This window comes from Artibeus jamaicensis, unplaced genomic scaffold (assembly GCF_021234435.1).
Source record: "Artibeus jamaicensis isolate MK-2021 breed Jamaican fruit bat unplaced genomic scaffold, CSHL_Jam_final scaffold_537, whole genome shotgun sequence".
Lineage (NCBI taxonomy): Eukaryota > Metazoa > Chordata > Mammalia > Chiroptera > Phyllostomidae > Artibeus > Artibeus jamaicensis.
This window is the reverse complement of record NW_026522047.1, coordinates 28,676,483-28,701,502: the sequence shown is the minus strand read 5'-3', so window position 1 is coordinate 28,701,502 and position 25,020 is coordinate 28,676,483. Positions and strand designations below refer to the sequence as shown.

The 25,020-nt window shown below is 36.0% G+C and overlaps 1 protein-coding gene across 2 annotated transcripts in view; it reads left to right on the top strand.

The window, feature by feature from the left end:
- The first annotated feature begins 1,266 nt into the window (after positions 1–1,266).
- GRIA2 (glutamate ionotropic receptor AMPA type subunit 2) overlaps positions 1,267–25,020 on the top strand; it is a 124,754-nt gene continuing 101,000 nt past the window's right edge. For both annotated transcript variants that reach the window (XM_053658092.1, XM_037125739.2), the window contains exons 1-2: positions 1,267–1,715; positions 2,253–2,393. In XM_053658092.1, coding sequence (XP_053514067.1) covers positions 1,628–1,715; positions 2,253–2,393 — 229 coding nt within the window. In that variant the 5' untranslated portion in view covers positions 1,267–1,627. The remainder of the gene's footprint in view (positions 1,716–2,252; positions 2,394–25,020) is intronic.

Sequence of the window (25,020 nt, the reverse complement as noted above, 5' to 3'; positions counted from 1 at the left end):
CAGACCATGTTCCCAGAATGGGTTTGGCAAGCAGTTTCACATGAAGGGTTCACATTTCACAGGGGGAAGTCCACTCTTCGCTGCTCCCCACTCACTCTCGTCCCCAGATTCACAATCTCTAGCCTCATCTTTCTTTCCCAGCAGTCTTGAGCTCGCAGGTTACAAGTGATGAGAATTTAGCTTCCTCTCTTTGGGCAGTGATGCTTGAAAACTTACGGCCAAAATGCGATGGAGTATTCGGTTTCTAGGTGTCTGGGAAAGAATCAGTAGCTCAGCAGCCTTTCTAGACATGCTTTATCGTCTAATTCCTTTCTCCTAGGAGCCTTTCCTTCTTGAAATGGAGTCTTCTGCTTTCAATGTGTACAAAGCAAGGGCTTCTATTGAACCACGTGTGCATGTCTCTGCCACAAGAGTCTGCAGTGAAGGCTGCGAAACATCCCCGCACCCAGCTGGCTCGGCAAGTTGGCATCATAGCCCAGGGGAATCACCCTCTAAAAAACTGAATTTCCATTTAAAGTATTTCAAAGATTCTATCTTGATCTTCTCTTATGCGGCTTTAGCTTCTAAAGATAGAATTTTGTCTTTTTCCTGGATCATGCCTATGTCACCGTTAGCTAAAGTTCACAATTTGGGAACACTTCCTCAATGGGTATTTTGTTTGCTTATTTGCTTTTTAGCCGGGTCAGGTGAAGCGGATGGGATGGCAGCCTTTCTATATTGCTTGGTGGTATTCACAGGGTCTTGAAGATAAAAATCAAAATTACTTTTAACGCAAAACAGCAGGACTGGTGACAGAAGGCTTCACTGCCAACAACAATTAGCAGTTCGGCTGCTTCTGCACAGCAGCCGGAAATCAGCTTTGCTGCATTTGGTCCAGGCTGGAGCATCTCCCCGGCAGCTGCAGCGGCCGCACAAAGGTAGCCTTAGGCCGATAGCAGGGCGCTGTCCTCGGTGCTGAAAGGCACCGAGCGCGGTGGGAGAGACAGCTCGCGAGACCGGAGGGCTCGCCAAGGGATACCCGCTGCCAGGCTCTGAGCCGCGCTTTCTCAGCGCTGTGCACGCGACTCTGCCAGGGCAGTGCGGGGTGCGGGTTTGGGGGCGGGGGAGGGGTGGACGCGCGCGCCAGCAGCCTGCTGTGAGTCGCGCACGCGCGTCCGGGACTGCCTGCCCCTCTCTGTGACTTGCGTGTGTGTGTATGTGTGTGCGTGTGTACGCGCGCGCGTGAGAGAGAGAGAGAGAGAGAGAGAGAGAGAGAGAGAGAGAGAGACTGAGAGAGACTGAGAGAGGGAGAAGAGAGCGCGAGAGAGGGTGAGTGTGTGTGAGTGCATGGGAGGGTGCTGAATATTCCAAGGCACTGGGACCACAGCGGCAGCTCCGCTGAAAACTGCATCCAGCCAGTCCCCTGGACTTCAGGAGCAGGGACAGGGTGCAGGGCACCAGCAGCCACCAGCAGGACCTGGGAAATAGGAATTCTTCTGCCTCCACTTCAGGGTTGTAGCAGCTTGGTGCTAAATTGCTCTTTCAAAATGCGGAGGATCTAATTTGCTGAGGAAAACGGCCAAAGAAGGAAGAGGAGGAAAAGGGGGAAAAAGGGGGATATTTTGTGGATGCTCTACTTTTCTTGGAAATGCAAAAGATTATGCATATATCTGTCCTCCTTTCTCCTGTTTTCTGGGGACTTATTTTTGGTGTCTCTTCTAACAGCATACAGATAGGTAGGTACCCTTTGTGCTCTGCTTTTGAATTGTGCTTAATTTGGTCGTAATCTTTGTTCACAGTGAACAAATTAATTCATGTCATGTAGACTTATGTCATACCTTGACTGCATTCCAGATTTAAACTGCCTAGAATATACATGTTTTTATCAGGATGAAGCAAAGGGAAAAGACGATGCCTTTGGTACAATAGAGGAAAAAATCTTTTCATTTCTGGCCCCCAGATTTTGTGAATTCTGCCTTAACATGTTTCCGATTGCTCGGATTCTCTAGGGGGTTTGAATGCAAAGCTTGTGATTAGGGGGTAAGGCGACGAATGTTTCTGGCCACCTACCTTGCCCTCAGACTCTCATCTGTGCCTTGATGCCCTGGCTACCATTTGGATGTTTGAAACCCCGCTACCAGAACCCCTTGATGTGTTTATTGTACCTATTAGCATGAATAAGAGACTACAGGGCTGTTAGGTGCTAGCGGGCTCCTCTCCTTTCCCGCCCGGTCACTGACACTATTCTCCTGCTTGGTGTTTGTTCTTTGCAGGGGGGTTATTTCCCAGGGGCGCTGATCAAGAATACAGTGCATTTCGGGTAGGGATGGTTCAGTTTTCCACTTCAGAGTTCAGACTGACACCGCACATCGACAATTTGGAGGTAGCAAACAGCTTCGCAGTCACCAATGCTTGTAAGTAATGAATATTCATGTCTTTCAGGTGCCGCACGCGGAAAGCCAGCGAGTGTGAGTGTGGAGTGGTGTGTGCGTCTTTCGGTGTGTCAGTGCGTGCGTGTTAGTGACTGTACACGCGCGTGCGTGTGACAGCGTAGGGAGAAAGTGGCTGCAATCTCGGGGAGCCCCGTTGTTTGGGGAGTGGAGGGGTTCAGAGGGAGCCAAAGACATTGAAGGGTGTGCGCACTGGAGAGGTGGGTGGTAGCTGGAGCTGGGGAGCTTCCTTAGGTTCAGGGAGGTCTAGTATATCTTGAGTGCTTACAGAGAAGCTCTCCCTGCCCGTCCCTTACCCCCACGTTAAATGCCTGCTAGCACCCTGTGCACAGAAAACACGCTGTTCCCCGGGGCGCCCCGTCGGGCTTTCGGATAGATCCCACCGGGGACTGCCGGGGGCTGGCGGAGCGGGGCTGCCTGCTTGCAGCCCCGGGTGCAGATCTGCAGGATCTGCAGGCCAGCTCTCGTTCACTCTGCAGACCCGGTGAACCCTAGGTTACCCGCCCGGACGGGACAAGTAGTTAAATGGTTCCGGAGTTGGGCTCCCAGCTGTTACATAACGCCCACCCGAGGGGCGCGGTGCGAGCGCGGAGCGAGGCCGACGCAGGCTCCGGGAGACCCGGCCGCGGAGCGGTGGAGCCGGAGCGTGTCGATTTCTCGCCGCCCCGCGGAGCCTCAGCCTTCAGTTGACCCCGGCTGCTCTGCCAGGGGGCGGCCCGCCGCCGGCGGGGGCGCTTTGTTCTCGGGTGGCGGGCTCCGGCCAGGGCAGCGAGAGGAAACGGACCTCGGAGCAGTCGGATCCGGCGACTTTGAAAACCTCAAGTCGCTGATCAGCCATTTTAGTCTTTGCAGTTAGTTGTCCATTAGAAGCCCCATCACTCTACGTGGTGTCGTGGGATGAAGCTCTCTTAAGGCTGCAAAGTAACAGAATCTAAGCAATTGAGTCTCTAAAAGGTTCCATGCGAAGGCTCCCCGGCGCTCCCACCCACGCGCCCGCGTGGGCTGCGCGTCGCTGTCCCTTCTTGCGCTCTCCCCGGCAGCTGCCATCATGCGCCTGCCCGCGGGGCTGGGGGGACGCTTCCCTGCCTGGATGATTTCAGTTTGTGTCTCATGTTAACAGTTTGGGGGGGAGGGCGTTGCAGATGGTTCGCCTCCCACTTGGGCTACAGTGTAAAGGAGCGAGCGGAAAATTACCACAGAAAGAAAAAAGCCCAACTGCTGTCTTCCCACCATAGACAACTGGTGCCATCCCGTTTCCCCGTATTAACCCTCAATCATGCATTCGATCGGTTAGCTCGATTTTCGTATCAGGAGCATCGTCGGCTCATTTTGGAACCACGGTCCCCCGGATGAATGAAGAAATGAAACAGTTGTCTTTGCTAGAGGAGGGTCATGATGATGGTCATATTAGATTAGATGCCTGTAATTGAATTGTTTTCAAAGAACCTGTTTAAGAAGGTTTCAGGGCTACATGTTTTCTTTAAAAATGCTGATACCAAGTGATAAAAGAAACGTGGGAGGGGGAAGGGAGAAGGAGGGGGGAGGAAGGAAGAGAGAGAGAGAGAGAGAGAGACTTTTAAAGTGAATTTGTAGCTTTAAAAAAATCTCCATAAAAGAATATAAGAACATTTGGAATACACACACACACACACACATATATGCTGTAATTTAAATTTTTTAAATTTTGTTCTTGACCTGTTAACCTGCCAGATTTAGATTATTCATTTGATTTGATATCAGGTTTCTAGTTTTCTCCTGAATTTTGACTCACATACAACTGGCATACAACAAAGTATCTCATTGAATGCAATTACATACTAGTGTGAAAATGCTTTGAAAAGTAATGAACCTAAGTAAGGCAAGACTATGATTACTGGAAGTAAGTAAATTTTCAAAATGAGAAGAAAATAATTGACAGCTCTGCTCTTTGAAACTGGTCCATGACTGAGAAGTTTACTCATTGGTGAAAACAGTGAGAAGGCCTGGCTAAGAAGATAGCAGATGTGTACACTGAACAAAATGAATATTCCCTGAGTCCAACAAATGTTGAATCGCTGTGTTGGAGTTTTGTAAAGACTAAAGGTTATGATTCGTTTTGGTAACTGATTTACCAATATTCAGTCTCAATATTTTAGTATAAGTTTTATTGAAATAAGATATGAAAGCAATGTAAATATATTAACATATATAACTCCAGGAACTTCCACAGAATGATACATCCATGAAATAAGGACACGGATTTCATTTAAATGCACAATTTGTTGGACCACACTCCTGAGACACTTATGAAAATCACATCTTCATTTTGCATAGATTTTTTTTTGTTTTGCTAAGAAAACGATGCTGAATTTCGAATGTATATTTCTCCAGATCCCCAAATTGCTCCTTCATAGATTATTATTGTAGGACACTAAAACAATGATGGTGAGGAACTGAATCGTGGCATTTGAAATACCCATGTCATAAGTAGACTTACTGATTGCTAAAGAGAGCTATGAGGCACTGTTACAGGAGAGAGCTCATTGGATAGAATTTTCTGGAGTTCACGTTAACTCACGGACTAGGCAAATCATGTAACATACGTGTGGCTCCGTTTCTTAACTCTTTCATGAATTTCACAATCTGGAGTTTGTAAAATGAAATGGAGTGTCTGTACCCTTATTCATTTTATTTTTTCATGGGCAACAGAAAACATAAAAATAGTTTAACTCCTTTCAGAGAGAGAGAGATGCTTATGTAAACTACGACAAAGTCAACAGCAAAGAAGTGAATGGATCTCTAACATCAAATTTGTTAAGATAAATCTTGATCATTGAGATCCCTCTCAAGGTTTTTCCCTAGTGTTCTGCCTTTGCTTTCTTGCCTTTTCAGTCAGGGAACCCATGATTCTTCCCTGTACGAAATGGAAGCAGCAGCATCAAATGCGTTGACAGCTGACACCAAAATGACTTTCTCCCATTTCTTCCGGAACTCTGAGGAAGTCTGCTCTTAAACTCCATTATTAAAATATGTGCCATCAGTCAATGTTCATGCAGTAGCTCCTTCCTCCTCCTCATTAAACCATAATGATCACACAGACTTAAATTTACATATTGAGAAAGCGGAGCTTTATGCTTTAAAAATTTCAAAATAGAAAAAATATTTGTTGGCTAATTTAATTTTATTCCCGAGATGAGGGAACTAAATTAGAAATGCCAAGGTTGACAACAACTGAAGGATCCAGCAGGATCTACCGAGTGGGTGAAGGTTATGCAAACGAAGTGAAGTCATTATATTCTGAGCCGGGAAAAATGACTGTGCAGTGCACTGCACTCCCACATCCTTGCCTTTCACAGTCACAGAGGGATAATGCAGGGACCCATTTGTTCCCATTTGTTTCCATGGGTACCTGAGGAAATAAAGACAACTTTCCAATTTCTGTCTTTCTCTCTCTCTCCCCCTTTTTCTTCCCCCCTCACTCCCCCTCTCCTGTCCTCTTTCCCTTTCTTCTTAAGTACAAATAACACTAAGGTTTATAAATTTTTTCTGAAGGCTATTTTGATATAAACCTTCATTATAAGAAAATACAAACCATAACACTAGAAGGAAAAAAACAGAATAGCATCTGAGCATCTGATTGTTCAACAGCTGAAACCAGAGATGAGCCTCAAGAATTTTCTCCCCACTCTCTCTCTTCTTCCTTCTCTTTCTTATTTATTGAATGCCTTTGTCAGAGACCAAATGAATACTTTTCTTATATTAATTCATTTGTGCAACCTTTCCCTCCTACGCTCTTTTGGGTAGTATTCAAGGGTTTGTAGGCCTTGATGCCTTCTGTGTGCACTGGCTGCTGTGGTCTTGTCCAGGAGCCTTTCTGTGTGGGTGTGAAGATGGCCTCACAGTTCTTATACAGAAGCAGCTGATGGCAGTAATTCAAAATGTTTGTAAAAATAATGAATTTGATATTGCTTGTGTGCTTATTGCATACTGCTAACAAAATGAACAGCAGATTTTAGAAAAATACTAAATAGCTTTGCATTTTATAAATTTCAATAAACTTTAATGCTGAGCTCATCACCAAAACTTGTTCACAATAAAGCTGTCTAAGTGGGCTGTAAACATGATTTGATGCTGTAAGATTTGGGAATTTAAAATATTAAGTATTAAATTTCCAGTTCAAAAATCTTCTTATTTAATTCATGAATGGCTTGGACAAATGGCCATTAGTCTGTTTAAAAATAATTTAATAATTTTACCTTTCAATTTCATAAAAATAAATAACAAAATATTACATGTAAAGAAATAGCCGATAAAAATCTACTTTTTCTCTAAGCCAGTAGATGGTGATGTTGGAGAAAATATTGCTCTTTCATAAAACTGTTGCGCACACTGAATACCTTTTGAAACACTGCAAACCAATTCATTTAGGAAAAATTAAAAAATATAAATTGTGTCTACTTTGAAAAAAATCACATAAAGTGTTTGAAAGACAATTCCTTATGCCTTTTAAAATAGATTATCTTAGACATTCTTGTAAAGTTGGCTTATAAAGGCATTTGGAAACCGCACTGACTGTAAATGCCCCTGCGAGAGAGAGAATTCTAAAATTACATTTTCAGTATTTTAGCCTTGATTCACCAAACCGTATGGATTCCCCCAGTTAACTCCAGTGTATTGTACATTATAATTTGATACTTTTCTATGTATTCCATAATGTTAAAAATAAAATGGTCATGAAAGACTATTTTTCAGAGAAAAATATAATTCTCCAGATATCATTTAAAATGTATATTTCTTATCATTGGGTTTTAGTCATGAATTATTGAGATTGTATGTCTGTGTTTATCGAATTAGTTCATATTTGCTAAACCTTCACTAGACTTCATATGAATGCAACTTCATGTGCGTGTATGTATATATGTATATATGTAATGTGGGTATGTATATAAACATATTTATAATGTGTACATAGACATACATATATGTGTGATGTGTATATACATATAAACATGTGTATACTATAGTTATAGCCATAATTGCAGGTTGTATATAGTTATAATTTGGATGGGTTATCATGTTTTGGCATTTTTGTTGGGGTAATTACTACAATCTGGAGTTACCCACTTAAAGATATGCACAATTTTGATAAAATCAAAATAACTTGGATGCTTTTAAGCAATGATAAGAATGCATGGTGTGAAGAAAACTATGAACACATACACCAGAACACAATACCTTACAACATGATAGTGTAAATATTCGGTTATATTTAACTGGCGGTTACCAAGAGAGAATACCTCTTTGTAAGAATAATTTGTCACTGGATTTTTGTGAATGTTCATACTTCACTTAATCACAAGAGAATTTCAAGACAATAATACATTATACTAAATAGAAAACAAAGAATGGCATTGGTTGGAATATTTGTTTTTAGGAAGAGAGAAACTAAATAAAAGTTGCTATATGAAACTAAAGTGGCTACATGTTAATAAGATTGCTATATGAAACTAAAGTGGCTACATGTTAATAAGATTTATTCTTACACTTTTCCTTTTTGAGGTCTTGCAGGAAAGGCTCAACATACAGAGCATTTCCATTTCATATGAAGTCTTTAAAGTGACAGGGTCATTGCATTGTGACGCTATGACAATACAATGTTCATTCATGCCCAGATCTTGGAACTTCTCCTAATCTCTTCCAATTATACTTGACAAATTTTATAACTTCTTAGAGTCCCCCAAAACTTTAAGAAAAGCTCAAAAAGAGCAGTTGCTTCCTAATTATTCCAGCATGCTTTACCTTATAAATGAGTCTTCAAAGAGTATGCATTTTTCCCCCACTCTTCTCCCTCCTCCTTTTCTTTCTCCCTCTTAGAAAAAAGTCATAGCCCTTACAGGTGTGTCTCAGGGCGTTGAGGTGGCGTACTACAAAACGAGGGGTCACCATCTGAATTCCTGGTCAGGGAACATGTCTGGGTTGTGGGCCAGGTCCTGGTTGGGAGCGTGTGGGAGGCGACTAATAGATATTTCTCTTGCATATTGATGATTCTCTTCTTCTGTCTCCCTCCCTTCCCTTTTCTCTAAAAATAAATAAATAAAATCTTTTTTTTAAAAAAGGAGATAGAAGTACTTAATCTGTACCACAAATGCTATTATAGCAAATAACATCTAAAGGGATATACAGGACTATTTTTTAAAAAGTCAGCAGATAATACATTTCACAGAACTAAAATATTATATTTAAGTATTTTATTGGTATGTTAATGCTATAGATTAATATATTTACTTTTTAGAATACTAGGTTCTACAGAAGATACTTCAGATATGATTAAAATATTACTTTTTTGTTATGACAATTTCCAGTCAAAATTTCTGAAGTTTTCTCTAATGATCTGAGTAACTAGTTGCCAAACCTGTTATATGACTATTTATCTTCAGTGCAAAACAAATTACTTGTTGAAGTCAAAATTTCAAAATGACCCACTATTTAAATTTTCTTCAAACATCAAAATGTTTTTCAAAAAAGGTTTTACTGATTTGAATGAAAAATAAATGTGGTTCTTACAATGGTGTTGGTTAGGAATTTAACGTGTTATTTTTCAGTGTTCATTTTAAAGTATTTTGTCATTTTTTACCATTTTAATTCATAGAATGAAAACAATTTAAAGACAACTCGGAGAATGAAAAATGTGAACTTCTCGAAGGCAGATTCCTGCCATTGTTGCCCGCGTAGCTGTCGCAAACCCTTGCCCAGGTCCCAGTGCATTGGAGCCCTACATGATTATTTATCTGTTAAACACATTAAATATTATAGACTTTCTTATTATAAAATTATGCTTTTGGAAGCCACAATCTTTTTGCTATTGCTCTACAGGTAGATTTAAAAAGAGACAATTTATATGGTATCTGCCTCATCCTATTTATACAAAGGTGTGGTACAGTGTTCATTTTCACCTGCAAGCTGGATACGTTCAGTGATTATCCTTATCCCTAAAGCTACACTGCTTTGTATTAAAGTGACTTGATGAAAATATATATAGTATGCATTTTAAAGGGTTTATAAATGTTGGTAGGATGATGCAAAAGCCAGGTTGTGAGTGACTAGAATTCAAGAATTTACTATAAGGGCCCAGACAGTTAAGTGTGTTTAGCTTCCATTTTAGTTTTGGATTATCCACAAAATGTGTGAATGGCAACAAAATTGTCACAGCCTGACTCCTCCCACCCCAGGTTATCATATAACACAATTTTCTGTGTTAATTCTCTTCACACACTTTTTTAAAGTACCACTTTATAATATATTTTTATAGAGAATATATTTGAATTAGAACTTTATGGACACAGTTTCCTGACATGGGCCAATATTCACTAATATGTGTGATTTTTAATATGCATGCCTTCCTTTTTTCTATTTTTATATGAGCAGTATATTTCTAGTACTTATTTCCCAATATAGTTTTGTACTATATTTATTCTATTGATAACTTCCTTCAGCAAAAGTCCCAAATTTGTTATTATAGCTCTATTTTGTATACATTGATTAACATGGTAGAAAAATTGTCCAATATGCTTACTACTAATTTTTAGTCTAGCATTAAGAAAGTTTTGAAATTTAGAATCTTGACCTTTGTAAATATCTTCAACTGAACAGAACAAAAAGGTTTGGGAAATATGGGGGCTATTACAGTAAAGAAATTTGTGAGTAGATTGTTTTAATTTTCCTGTCTCTTCACATTTCTCAAACAAATGACATAGATGCCCCTCACAGCTTTACTATTTAGATTGTTTTTCAAAATTTTAATATGTAGTATATTTATGGGTATGTTATAGTAATACCACATTTCTTCTGATTATCTTAGTATTTAAAACATAAATACAAACTGGGCTGAATAGAGATATACCTAAATTTTAATGTGTCTTTGAATGGGGCATCATATTTTTACAGCACTTATTTATTCTTTGTGTAAAATTGATTACAAACTATAAATCCTACAATACTCACTTGTTTTATGGTCCTCTGGTACGTTCACTCTGATTGAATTTCAGTGAACCTCAAAAGGTGCCCCTTCAATGCAAATTTTTTTAGTCTAATCTGTCTAAATGTCCAATTATATTGATGAAAATGTTAGGAACGTGTTTATATAAACTGAGCATACTCTGTGTTTGTTATTAAAATGTATTGAAATATTGCCTGATTCTTCATCCCTATAATGAAATACAGCCCTATCAATCATTCCTAACTTTGGCATGAATTTAATTGAAACTTAATTAATTGATATAAGAAAACATTTTCCCAGTTTATAAACCTTTTGCAGCTAACACTAAGGCTTTTCATCAAAATACTATTGTTTCAGATGTAGTACCCATTTTACCATTTCCCTAGTATTAGTATTCCAACCATTGCAGTATGAGTATGTCAGCAATTGAGTTATATATTTTTAATTTCTTGGGCAGGAATAAAGTGATAGAGCAAGCCTTTCGAAATAAATATTTTCAGGCCAAAGGAAAAAAATCCTTTTTTCTATTGTAGATTGAAATTGTCAGATTTCTTAAAGTGTGAGAAGGGGGCACCTTAAGTGCCTTGGAGGAAAATCTCCAGGAGGCAGGGTAACTTGGTGTACTAGTCAGACCAGTAGGAATTTGAAACTGGGAACGATTTTCCCTTTTTTGTTGTTGTTTTTGTTTAGGTTTGTCCTTGACTTCATGTTGTTCTTCTACATTAGTATTGCGCTACTACAGAATAGTGAGTTCTTATTATAAAATTACTTCTGACAAATAGAAATTATTGACTACAGTACTTTCAGAGGAAGGCAGGAAGGAAAAAAGGTATTATGCATCCCTCTTAGGCAAAAACACCAATTTTAGGCACTTTATCATTTCAAACTGGCAAAAAATGTTATCCTTTACAATTATAAAATAAAATACTTTCTGAAAAAATTTGGAAAACACTGCAGATAAAAATAAGTAATATGGAACATACACACTGCATGAGGGACACAGAGTGTGTCATAACAAACTTTATATCCTGCTTGGGGTACCTGAGACCTGTGCCTGCGGAGATGGCAGCAACTCAACAACTGCTTGATGGATGCTAATAAATAAATGAAGTTCATTAGTAGAACACAGAACAATGTATCCTTTAATCTATGTTATCTGGTGGTGATATATTCTATTTCTTTACATTGGAATATTTCTTAACAATTATAGATATATTTAAAATGCATTAGCATGTCTTAGAATATTTAACAGGCATGTTTTAGAAGAATATTTAACATGTCTTAGAAGAATATTTAACAAAATTAGTGATAACTTTAACAATATATACTGTTTGTCATTAAAATTAATTATTCAAAAATTATTGAAGGATAATTTGAAACTGAACTGCAGAACATAGTGAAACTTTCAACCTGAAGCATAAGGACTATAAAGTGTAAGGTGATCATTTTTGTCAATATAGTTGAAAATGTTGTCATACACATTTTAGTAGTTTTAATTTGTAACCTTTTTAACATATTCTTCAAGGGTCTCATGTAAGCTGTCTATTGTGAATTATAGATACTTAAAGGGACTATCTTTTTATTTTTCTAAATTATATTTTATTGATTATGCTATTACAGTTGTCCTGAAAAATGTTAAAGTCCCTTTAACATTTCATATAATAATGGTTTAGTGATGATGAACTTGTTTAGGTTTTTCTTGCCTGAGAAGCTCTTTATCTGCCCTTCAATCCTAAATGATAGCTTTGCTGGGAAGAACAATCTTGGCTGTATGTTCCTGCTTTTTGTGACTTTGAATATTTCTTGCCAATCCCTTCTAGCCTGAAAGGTTTCTTTTGAGAAATCAGCTGACAGTCTTATGGGAACTCCCCTGTAGTTCATTTCTTGTGCTGCTTTTAAGATTCTCTATCTTTAACCTTTGGCATTTTAATTATAATGTGCCTTGGAGTGAGCTTCTTTGCATGTTTCTTGCTTGGGACTCTCTGTGCTTCCTGGATTACACATCTATTTCCTTCACAAAATCAAGGAACTTTTATTTCATTATTTTTCCCAATAAATTTCCAATTTCTTGCTCTTTATCATCTCTTTCTGGAACCCCTATGATGCAAATGTTAGACCTCTTGAAGTTGTCCCAGAGGCTGCTTATACTATACTCAGTGTTTTGGATTCTTCTTTTCTTCTTGTACTGATTGCTTGTTTTTTGCTTCCTTATGTTCAGAATCATTGATTGGATTCTCATTTTCATTGACTCCATTTTTGGATCCCTATAAATTGTTCTTCATTTCATTTAGTGTATCCTTCATTTCTAACTGGGTTTTTTAATGCTGCTGGGTTCCTAATTTCCTTGAGTGTTTTAAACTCAAGGAAATTAGTGTTTTAACCAGTGTTTTAAACTCTGCATCTGATAGATTACTTATCTCCTTTCATTTAGCTCTTTTTCTTGAGTTTTGATCTGTTCTTTTATTTGGGCCATGTTTCCTTGTCTCCTCATTTTGGCAGCCTTGCCATGTTTGCTTCTATGTATTAGATAGAGCTGCTTTGACTCTGTGCCTTGGTAGTGTGGCTTAATGTACCAGGTGTCCTGTAGGTATCTGCCTATGCCACCATCCTGACAGGAAAGCCTGGGATTATCTGTTTTAAATGATCCAGTTACCACAGAAATAGCTCTTACAATTCTAGAGTGGGAAGAGGGCTCCCCTTTAAAAAAATCGTCTCTTCTTATTACAAAGCTTTGTCAAAGAAAGTTCTGGAAGTGACCACTTTTAGGGGTAGTAGGAAAGACATGTGCTTTACTCATTTTTTTGCATGATACATTTCAATTTATGTTAATTTTTTCTTTATTCATGTCTTGAGATTTTGAGGAAAAATGTCAATCTTGTTTTTAGTTGATGTATGAAATGGAGATATTGAGATCTATAATTCCAAAGCACTTTCACAGTTTACAGCTTTGTTTACCATTTTTAAAAGTTTTTATTTGTTTACAATGTTATTATTAATTTACATTTGCAGAGGAAATTTTAGGAACGGAGGCAATGATTTAGAGGATTTATCAAGAAGCTTTAAGTTTTAGTTATTTGATGCAAAGGACCATAAACCCTCATCTTTATGTCTCAGACAAGGATTGCCATCTTAATAGTAAAGATGGAGGTGTTTTGTCTATGAAAATATGAAACCTTGATTCATTGCAGTTTATAGGCCTCATGTTCCAGGAGGCAGAATAGCATTAGTTAAGACTTGGAACTGAATTCTAGTCATACTGTTAAATGTATGACATAGATAAATTCCTTAATCTAGGTACTCAATCTTCACCTTTGTAAAAGGGAATCATATACTACAGGATTGTTTTGAAGCTATACAAAAAGCAGGAAACACTATGTACTCTGCTTTTATGCCCACTTAGATGGGCACAAAAATTAGTTAACTTTTATTACTTTTTGTGTTAGAAACTTTGGAGAGTTTTGATAAGTCCTTGGTAGAAGAGGCAGAAAACAACATAAAATGTGTTTCTAGTTTCTTGCTGGAGTCTTTTCTACTGTTTGTATACCAGTGTAGCCCATATGGTGACAAAGAAGAGAATAATGCAATTAGCCACCCAAGCCACTTATAAGTATGCTCAGCGCCCTGAAGTACAAGAGCGAATTTTAAAGCTGAGGTGCTGAAACTCAAGCAGTACCACATCTCGCCATTGTCTAATATCACTTACATTTAGGATGTTGAACAATTTGGAGCTCTTTTATCCCTGGTAGATCTTTCAAGCACATAATTAAGATAGTTTAACACTTTGTTCAACTGTGCACATTCTGGGTTCCTAATGTTTATGTCACTTAATTAATTGAATTGTATTTATTTAAATGAAAAGTTAAGAGAACACAGACTTTGAGATCAGGCCAGTATGGGCTTGAATATGATTAGTAACATTATGACACAAAGAATTTTTTCCTTATTTTGTACACGAAGGCTGTTTTCTCATCCTGCTTGTGAATATTATTGGGAATTTAAATGAGAAAATAAATATCTTGATTAATTTGTCATAAATGAGCTAAATGTTTCTTTTTTTCTTGCATCTCGTCCTTTTGAACTAAATAGCATACTCAGAACAATGGAAAAAATAAAATGGAAATCCTTGTTTTCAGAGAGCTTATGTATTTGATAGCTTTATATATATGTATTATTTTTATCTTTTTAAAATACTTTCAAACCTGCTTGGTTTTCAATGGAACTCTGTGAAGTTTGTAGGATAACTCATATTATTATATCCATTTTACATATGGAAAAACAGACACTTGAGTTGTTAAAAGCTAATGCAAATTTGTGGAGAAATGCTTGTCTTGAAACCAAGTGTGCTGCTTCTGAGGCAAGAGCCTTTTCCCAGTCTCGGGTAGCAAGCAATACAGCTAGCAATGTTAAAGTGAGCAGACATGGACTGAAATCATGGCTCCAGCATTTACTGGCTGTGTTACTTTGTATATACATCAGTTAAAAACTTTCTAATCTTTTTACTTCCTCTGTAAAAGGGGGGCCATTATCATACCTGCCTCGTAATGTAATTGTCAGATTTAGAAGATTAATAATTGACTAAGTGATTAATGTTGCTAATTTCAGTGAGTCCAATTCTCCTGAGTGCATATTAGTCACATATACTTAGTTTCATGTTTTTAGATTAATGAAAGAGTAGATGGCTAAGAAAAGATCACTTAGTTCTCTCTGAAATTCTCTAATTATTAAGCTTTTATAATACAACCACTGGAGCCAATACTAGAGCCTAGGGTTTTATTTTATTGTCATTTTCAAATAACTGTTTAATATACACATTTTACAAGAATTTTAGTGTATTCTTCCCTGGCTGGTGTGGCTCAGTGGACTGAATAAAAACCAAGAGATGTACAGTTTGATTCCCAGTGAGGGCACCTGCCTAGGTCATTGGCGAGGTCTCCACTTGGGGGCTCGTGAGAGGCAGGCAACCAACTGACATCTCTTACACTGATGTTTCTCTCCCTCTCTCCTTCTCTTCCCCTCAAATAAATAAATAAAATCTTCAAAAAAAAAGAATTTTAGTGCATTTTTCATCCACAAATTCTCATCCCAAAAGTCTACAGATAAAAAGGAAGAACTGAAAATCATGAATATATTTTTAAAAATACAAATTGTGGTTGGCATTAAGTATGACAATCTGATACTGTTCAGTTAACATTCCACCATCAATACACTTAAGCCAGAAATTAATGGTAGATCTTTCCCATGGATAGGGTGATATTGAACATGGAACATCTTGCTGCTGGTTGGTTGGGCCATTGTAATCGTTTTCACAAATTTCTAGCCTAGACTAAATAGGAAAGATTTCTTTTCCTGTGTCTGGTCTGTTGGAAACGTCTTGAAGGCTTGAAAAAATTTGGGAATACTTACTTATCCAGAGATGACTTCCTCTGAAGAATGGAAAGACACTTTTTGAGGGGATGTAACCCTTGATAATGAGTAAAAATAAGGGAGTCATATGAATGAACTAATTTTTTCTTTGTTTATGAACTATGTATTGCCTCATTCTGTGTTGACTTTCATTATTCTGATGCTACCTCATATCACAGTGAAAACAGCACATGTGAGCTCTTTGATGCAGTATACTAAGAATTTGGGTCAAAATTCTTCTTTTAAGCAGGAGTGTCCAACCTTCTGGCATCTCTGCATCAAACTGGAAGAAGAAGACTTGTCTTGGGTGACATGTTAAACACATTGAGACATGTAGTCACAAAAAATCTCATAATGTTTTACGTAAATTTATGATTTTTTGTTGGGCTGCATTTACTCACTGGGTTGGACATCCCTGAGAGCAAATTCATATATGCAAGATAAAGTTACATTTACAATTTTGGAGGTGGGCCTGAGATGGAATATATTGGACAAAAGTGAAATATTTGTCTTTAAAATATTTAAGTCTGGGTTCTTTGTGTGTATTTATCACAGAGTTTTCTTCTTTCTTTACTTCTTTCCTCAAACTTTTTCTAGGTACCGGTTCTATGCCAATCTCTTTGATAATGCCTTTGACAAAGAACATGATAAGGTTTCTGCATTGGAAATTATTCACACATGCAAATTCTTTTTTTTTTTTCTGGTAAAGGTATAAGTAGTTAATCTAGGTCAGCCAGTAGCTTTTAGATGATTTTGTTATTGTTTGAATGTTTAGCAAAGTCATTTTTTCTAGTTCATTTATAAATATTATCTTATACCTTGGAACTAGATATGAATCAAAGTATCCTGTAACAGTATAAGTAAGGAGGTGGTGATTCTGAAAACTAGAGAAAACACAAAAAAATGTCTTGATGGAAGATGAAAAATCACTGTATTGTACACAAACATAAAATATAGTGTTGAAAACTGGGTGGCTAAATGAGGAACTAGTCATATTCGAAGTAATGTGAAATGCAGATATTACGAATACAACTTCATTTTTGAACCAATTTGGAGATGACAATTTCTGTTTTATTCTGTACTATTTTCTTTTTCCCCCTGCCAAAAGTTATTCAGTTTTAACTGACATAGGCTGCAGAAATAACTGAATGATTTTAAAGTAAATTCATTTGATGTAGTTTGTATTATTTAATTCTGATAAATACTATTTTAACTTGTTGCTGAAGAAGCAAGCTGCAAGTTTTATGATAGTATGCTTTATAAAATATTAACAAATATTGATGCAGATAGCTATTTTGAATAATGTAAAAGACACCAAAACCTTACTGTGTCCCTTGTAATGTTAAAACAGGTCTTATACAATCGAAACTTTGATTATTATAGCAGTTTAAAAATTTCAGGTGGAAAGTCACGACCCTTTAAGAAAAAAAGGATTTAGTTTTAACATGTATAAAATATATAAAGCAAAATATTTGTTAATAACACTTTGGTATTGTGGGCGATTTAAAACTTAAAACATGCAAAATTAGAATTTAGATACTTAAGGATTTTATATTTTGAGTTTTAAAAATCATGATGAAAATAACTCATGGATATATTTGTAAGCACTACAAAACAGGAATAAAACACTATGTTTTCTCTCCTCTAATTCCACTTCTCTCAGATAATAATTATCAGTGGTTTCTAGAAATACTAGTATAATAAAGACACTGCTTTTTCTGAATCTTGTTTCCTACTTAATGTGAATTGTATCACTTTTTTATCTTCACAGTTTCTGCTTTCTTTGTAATTATGACACGGTTTGTTGTTATTTAGCTTGTCTCTTGTCGATGACTTTCCATCTTTTTCTGTTTATTTTTAAAATGTCTGCAGGTAAGTTTGCAGAATAGATTTCTATGAGTGGAATAATCGAGTTAAGTGGTGTTTGCATTTAATTTTTTTTCTAAATATTCAAAAAAGGTATGAGACCTTACAATCCTATGTAGTATATGATTATACCTATTTCCACCTACTCTCACTAGTAGTGTCCAATATTAAACTGTTTAAAGCTTTACTATCCGTATGTAATTGCTTAAATTCATAGGGATCAATATTGACTGGTGTCAAATGTTTCTCAACACCTTATTTTCCTTTGTGTGTGTGTGTGCATGTGTGTTCATGTGCCTGTTCATAAATTTGTCCAGTATACTATTGGGTTGTGGGTCTATTAATTACTTATAGGTACATACATTAAAATAACACATAGTCATTTTTTGCAGCTGTTATACCTAGATTTTAGTTTTTCTTTTAACCTGTTCATGATTTTTTAGAATCATGATTTCAGCCACAAGTTTTAAGAATATGCATATTCTTAAGTTTAGAAATTGTTTACTTTATTGGCTTAGGTTTTTCTTTAAAGATTTTATTTATTTATTTTTAGAAAGAGGGGAAAGGAGGGAGAAAAAGAGAGAGCGAAACATCAATGTGTGGTTGCCTCTCACACACCCTCTATTGGGAAAATGGCCCACAACCCAAGCATGTTCCCTGATTGAGAATCAAACCAGTGACCCTTTGCTTTGCAGGCCAGCACTCAACTCACTGAGCCACACCAGCCAGGGTTGGCCCAGGATTTTGTGCCTTGCTGAGAAACACTATCCTACTCCAGTTTATTTAAAAAACATAACTATTGCCCTTTTATTTACTATCCATTTTGTTTTGGTTTCATAATGCAAATGAATCTTTGATTCATTTGGATTTATTTGGTATAAATACTGAGTAGGCTTATAGCTTTATTTTTCCTTCATAAAATTATCCAGTTGTCACATCACACACATATACATAAAATCCATCTGTCCTCATTGATTTAAAACACCATCAGATTTCCTTCTAGAGTAAATAGTTCCTCGAGGAGTTAAAAACCAACAGGATGTGAGCCCAGAAAGTGAAATAAACAAGATTAAAACTATTTCAGTCCAAAGAATGTAAAGTTATGCAAGACACTTGTTTCCTGAGCAGTGTTATTTTTATAAATTGTGCTTTTGTGTCATTGGGGTCTCAGATCAATAAAAGAGGATGTCAGATTTGAGCATTAACTGAGTCCAGAGGGATAAATGAAGGATTTTGTTATGTTTGTGGCTTATGTCACAACACTAACATCACTTAAGTGTACTGCTAGTTTTGCATATTTCTTAATCTATATCCAGGTTGAAGTCACGGGTTGCGATTATGACATGGTTTTTGAATAACACTTTGAAGTTAATTCAGTGTAACAATCTGTATGTGTTCACAAATGAAATGTTAAAACTAGAGACTGCAATCTGTATGCAATAAGGAAAGTTAAAGGAACTCAGATACTCATGGTTTCATTAACTAGCACATAATTTCATTCTCAATTTATCTTAAAAACCAATTATGTGCTCTCTCTGAAGTCAAATATGGAGATATTGATGGCATAAATCTAATTTAAACTGGAATACTAGATGAAATACTAAAATGTTACTTGTATCAATAACTACTTTTACTTTGCCTCACGGTGTGTGACACGCACTGCATTTTTTGGGATAAAAATCAGAGAAATTTCTAGTTCTTTAATCAATACGTTTTATGGAATTCTAAATTTAATGTGGTCCAGAAGTGCATTTTCTAATTCACTGTCTTTCCATGAGCATGAAAAGATTTTTTACTTTCAGAATGATGATTTTATGAAGTGTATTTAATTAAATTTCTGCAAAACTCTAGTCATGTATTTATGTTTTAATATATCTTTTGGTTAATATGAAAATTTTACATGCATGAAAGCAAAAAAATTTGCATCAGTGGAACTACAGTGTTAATAACATTTTATGCTAACACGTTTTAAAGAATTAAATATTTTGCAAATACTGGCTTAGTCTCATTTCTTCCTCCACTCAACAAGGCAGAGGAAAGTGAGTAAGGAAAAGCAATTAGGTGCCACTTTACTAAAGATGGATGAGGTACCACTAAAAAAAGGCAGTTGGGCAGCACAATTAGGGTATCATAATGGAGCAGGATGAAGGCAGACTAAGAAGGCAGATTTTTCTAAATGACTTTAGGGAACACAGACCTTGTTCTCCTTCAAAGGATGATTTCTGTTTTCTTTTTGATATGTAGTCACTACTGTTAAAATAGATATTAATATATGTCACAATAAATTTTTGTTTTGATTTAAAACTTCAAAGTTTGCATTAGCTTTTTATTTACTTTTAGTTCCCTTTGGCCAATTTCGATTTCAAAGCACTCGTTAACTGCCTTTGTCTCCATTTCTTTCCATTTGTATTTACTTCTAAGTTTTTTTTCAATACGCTTGTACTGAAATACAAGTTTTTTTTCAATACACTTGTATCATAATGTTTCTGAGGTGAAACTAATTCAAAACACGTTTACTTAAATATTCCTCCAAAATTAATATAAAGACTTTCTGAAGCTCTGATTACAATATCTTTCCTAATTATAAGAATGATATATTAAAGTAGAAAATCTGGAAAACACACAAAAAAATAACTCATCACTAATTTTATGCAAGAAATAATAACTTGTTAATATTTACATGTGTTTTGGGGGTGATTTTGTGCTTAGTGTCATACCTGAAATACTTTTAGATGGCAATAAAGCCATTGCAGAATTATTTTTATAGAATGATATTTATCCCTGTAATGTACTTAAGTGTTTCCTATTTTTGAAGATTTTGTTTGAAACCTTTTACCCATTCTAAAATATTGCTGCAAATGAAAATCATTCTGTACATGTATCTTTCCTTACTTTTGATGAGTGAGGTATAATTTTACTATATCAAAGGCCATAAAGCATTTAACTAGTTATTTCTGCTATGTGCTAAGGAAATTTATACCAGTTTTCAATTCTATCCACATTGTATGAGAAGCCTAATTTCACAGATCCTCAGAATCATCGTCATTATTTTTAAGTCTTTATAATGTTGATAGTTAAAATTTCTTATTATTACATAAAATAATTTTCATATTATTACACATTTATGTTTCTTCTTTCACAATTTGTTGATTACAATCTTTTGCCCAAATTTCACTGACATCTTGGTAGTTTTTCCCACTGAATTATATGAGCCATTTATCCATGATCATAGTGGCTGGGGAAGATGCAGCTAGAGAGTTGAATATCCAGCAATGAAATGCTTCAGTCAGAACAAGGACCATGCCACTTCAGACTCCATTTCAGTGCTTAGAACTGGTCATATGGCCATATCCAACACAGGAGAGTGGAGGCTATTTGTTCTTGTGTCCAGAATAGGAGAGCTGTATATTGGTGACTATTACTAATGTCTTCAACAGATGCAACCCCTTTGCTAATCAATACCAATTTGATTTTGCTCTAGTTTATTATTTTTTCTTTCACTTTTGTATAGTATTTTTAATTGTTTAAAAAGATGTTTGTTTTGGAATCTTTCCCCTCCAGTATATCCGCACACATTTAACTTCTAATAACAGACAGAATGGAAAACAACTTGTCTTTGCTCACCCTTACCTATCTCTAGTCTCTCTTTCTAGAGATGAATACTTTTAAGTATTTATGCCATTCTTCTAGTGATTAACATTATATTAATAACATTATATAATTCATTTTTATTTATTTTTGTTATAATTTGTATTATACTTGAAACCATATTTCTAATTTCAATAGTTATATGTATCTCCCAACTGCCTAACTTGAGTTGATAACATTTTGGGGTCAAGTTTGAGAACATTTGCATTCCACTTTGTATTTGTAATTGGTCTTACATACATATATTTTATATACAGGTTTTATTATAAAAGCTTAAAATCAATAAGTATTATATACTCAATTATATTCAGCTTTTTAACTGTTTTCATAAGAGCCAAGTACTATGCTATGATTGTTTTCCTCTTTTGTGAATTTTTTTCCAGGGTATTTGATATTCCCAATTTCCATTTGCTTTATGTGGCTTTATATATTTTTAAGCTTTTACTATCATACATCTAGTTCATGAATTCTAGTCTTTTTAATGACTTTCTTCCATTCTCTTTATGCAATCTAGATTGATCCTGTAGTATAGAACTGATACCCTGGGACAGTCTGTATTCTTCTAGTTTTTCTAATTGTTTTTCTAATTCTTGGTTTATTTCCTCATACACTTTACATCCACTTGTAGTAAATTATTTTAAAAGTTTTCTTAAAATAGTAAAGCTATTCATTTTCTCTCTTCTCTCTCTTTTTCTCGATAGATAGACAGATAGACAGATAGACGGATAGCCAGGCTTGCTAAGGTCTAGGAGGAAAGTCCCTTGTTCTTAAGACTTGGAAGGAATTACACACTTATCTTCCATTATCACATGTGGTTAAAAAAGTTAAATTCTTGTTCCTCTGTGCATTTATTTTTCCTTTTTGGAAGCTTTCAGAGCCTTTCTAATTTTTCGTCTCCAATAACATCACAATAATGTGACCACATGGGTATTTTTCGTACCCTACTCAGCATTCAATTTAAAAACAGATTCCACTCTATAAGCTACAAAATCCTTAGCCATTATTACAAGATGTGCCCTCTTCTATTTTCTTTAGTATTTCTTTCTCAACATCTATGCAGTTGACTTTAGTCATTTAAAATTTATTTAATTAACACAAACCTTTTAAAGTAGACCATCCACCAACTGTTTTGTGATACTGTAATTTTAAAAATTATTTTTACTCATGTGATGCAATTAAAACAAGTTACATAGCATTTGTTCAGCTCTTCAGAACATTAACCAATTCTGTGATTACTCTGAAAATGTACACCCAAATAATGTTTAGCCAAATATTTGTTTTTTCTTCTCCCACTCATTGCATGGCTATTTGAAAATATAGTTTTTGTGGACTTTTGGAATTCATAGAGAATCACTAGGGAAAGAGCAACATATTTCTAACTGAGGGTCAAAGCAATACAAAAAGGAAAGACTGGATATAAATAAGATTGTGGAAAACAGTTGAGCCAGAAAATGTGAGCAAAGACATGAATAATAAGATATTTGGTTTGTGCATTGCACATTACTCTTTCTTATTTCATCTTAGTAGTTCTTCTTTTTATAATTAACTATAAGTTATTCTTTTTCCTTTTGGCAATGGTTCTATAAAACCTATATATTTTCAACTTTCATCTTTGCCATCTCATTCTTTTAGGAGAGTTTTCACGGTGGCAAGATAATTGAATGTTTTATATCTTTCTGATATTTTACCTTAGGTACAGTGCTTTTGAATTTTATGTTGGATGATCCATATAAGCTTCATTCTATGCTCTTCACTCTGAAAATAAGCCAGATTAAGGCTTCATGTATATTTTAATAGACACACCATTAATGATCACATTAAGATAACTCAGTAGAACAGAGAACTCATGGGCATGGACAATGGTGGGGACTGATTGTGGGAATGTGAGGGACAGGGTATGGGTGAGCAATGGGGAGAAACTTGGGACAACTATAACTGAACAATAAATCATGATTAAAAAAGAGTACTCAGTAGAAAAGCATATTAATTATATTTGATAGAAGAAGCAGAGCTGGAGATTTACAGCTTTCATTTTTTTATTATCAACTTTTCCTTAGCCCTTTCTGTGTTGATAATCGAGATGATTTTTAGCTTTAGAAAATGAAAGCACACTGAAGAGGTGATCATATAAATGATACATTACAGGCTGGTAGAAAGTTCAGCTCACTAAATTATATATATATATTCTGATAAAATTCTGGAAGATTGATTTGTAACCTTTCTTATGATAGAAGTGCTGAGGACATTGCTGGTCTCACAATAACTCTTTTGAAGTGTTTTAACGCTTCTCTAAGAAGTATCTGTAGTTGATTCTCATTATTTACAGTAGATACAATCTATAAAATCGCTGGCAACACTGGACTAGTAGTGAATAGGGAAGCATCATTCCTAGCGAAATATAGTTTCCTGTGAGCCTCTGGTCACAACATTTTCATCGACTGATCAATACATACCTTGTTTCATTTGTGTTTCTGTTTCACAGACTTTGTTTAACGTATTTTGTAGATTCACTGATGTTGAACTCACGGCGAACAGCATAGTAACTCATGCCTGAACAAAGTTGATCTTACACATGTATTTTCTTTGTAAAGAAAATCATAGTCCTCTTGCACTTAGGAACACTAGACAGAATGTCAGCACTACATTTTGGGGGCTGTCTTCAAACAGGATACCATCCACAAACAAAGTACAAAAATGCAAAGCACTTAGCACTAAATAAACTGCGGGAAAAGACTCTTGTTTACCATATGAGTGCAAAACAAGAAGGCAGTGTTGCTTTGCTGGATCTCAGCTGGGTTAACTCCTGCAGGTTAGCTAATGACTGCAGAAGTGCTGCAAGTATTGATTTGGGTGTTAAAAGTAAATTTAGTGAGTGAGTGAAATTGCAAATACAAAATCTGCAGATAACGAGAATTGTCTCTATTTTATTTGAACCAGTTTTGGCAATGCAAATTGCTTTCTATTTATTTTAGCAGTCTGATAGAATTTAAAGGGCTTTACCTTGGTTTGAAGTGTTTATAATTACCTATGCTGTGAAATGTTTATAAGTATCTATGCTGATAAGAAATGGACATTACCCTAAACTCTGCAGAAGGAAAGAAGGGAAAAATAATGTTTATTCCCATAAATTCAAGTTCATGATCATGTAGCTGAAGGACAAATCATTTTATTTTATTTATGTTTCTTTCTTTATCAAATGTCCCTGAAATGAGAAAGGTCTAAATCACTAAAGGACATTACACTCTTTTGAGGTGTGACATCAGTACATCTTGTGAGTTGTGTTGCCCTAGGTTTTTTCACTTATATTTTGCTCGACTTGTCACTTGGAAGGTCAAAGTGCCCACGAAGTTAGAGAAGCACTGACGACTGCTGTGTGTATCTGTATATAATATGCGCATTGCTTGACCGTTTGTTCGGAGGCTTTACATGGACTTAACTGAATCTGGGTATCATTCTGTCCCTTGCGAACATCCTCATGAGCGGACATTAAAATGGGGTGAGTGATAATAAACAAACTGACAAACAGAAAAGACAGTTATAGGTTGGGGCATATGCTTTAAAGGAGATCAGTAGGGCCACACGATGAAAGAACTAAATGAAGATACTGTGTTACATACACTCCTGGAAGAGGTGAGATCTGGGCACAGACCAAAAAGATGAGGATCTGCTGCCAGATGTCTGTCCATCTGGCGAAAGAGC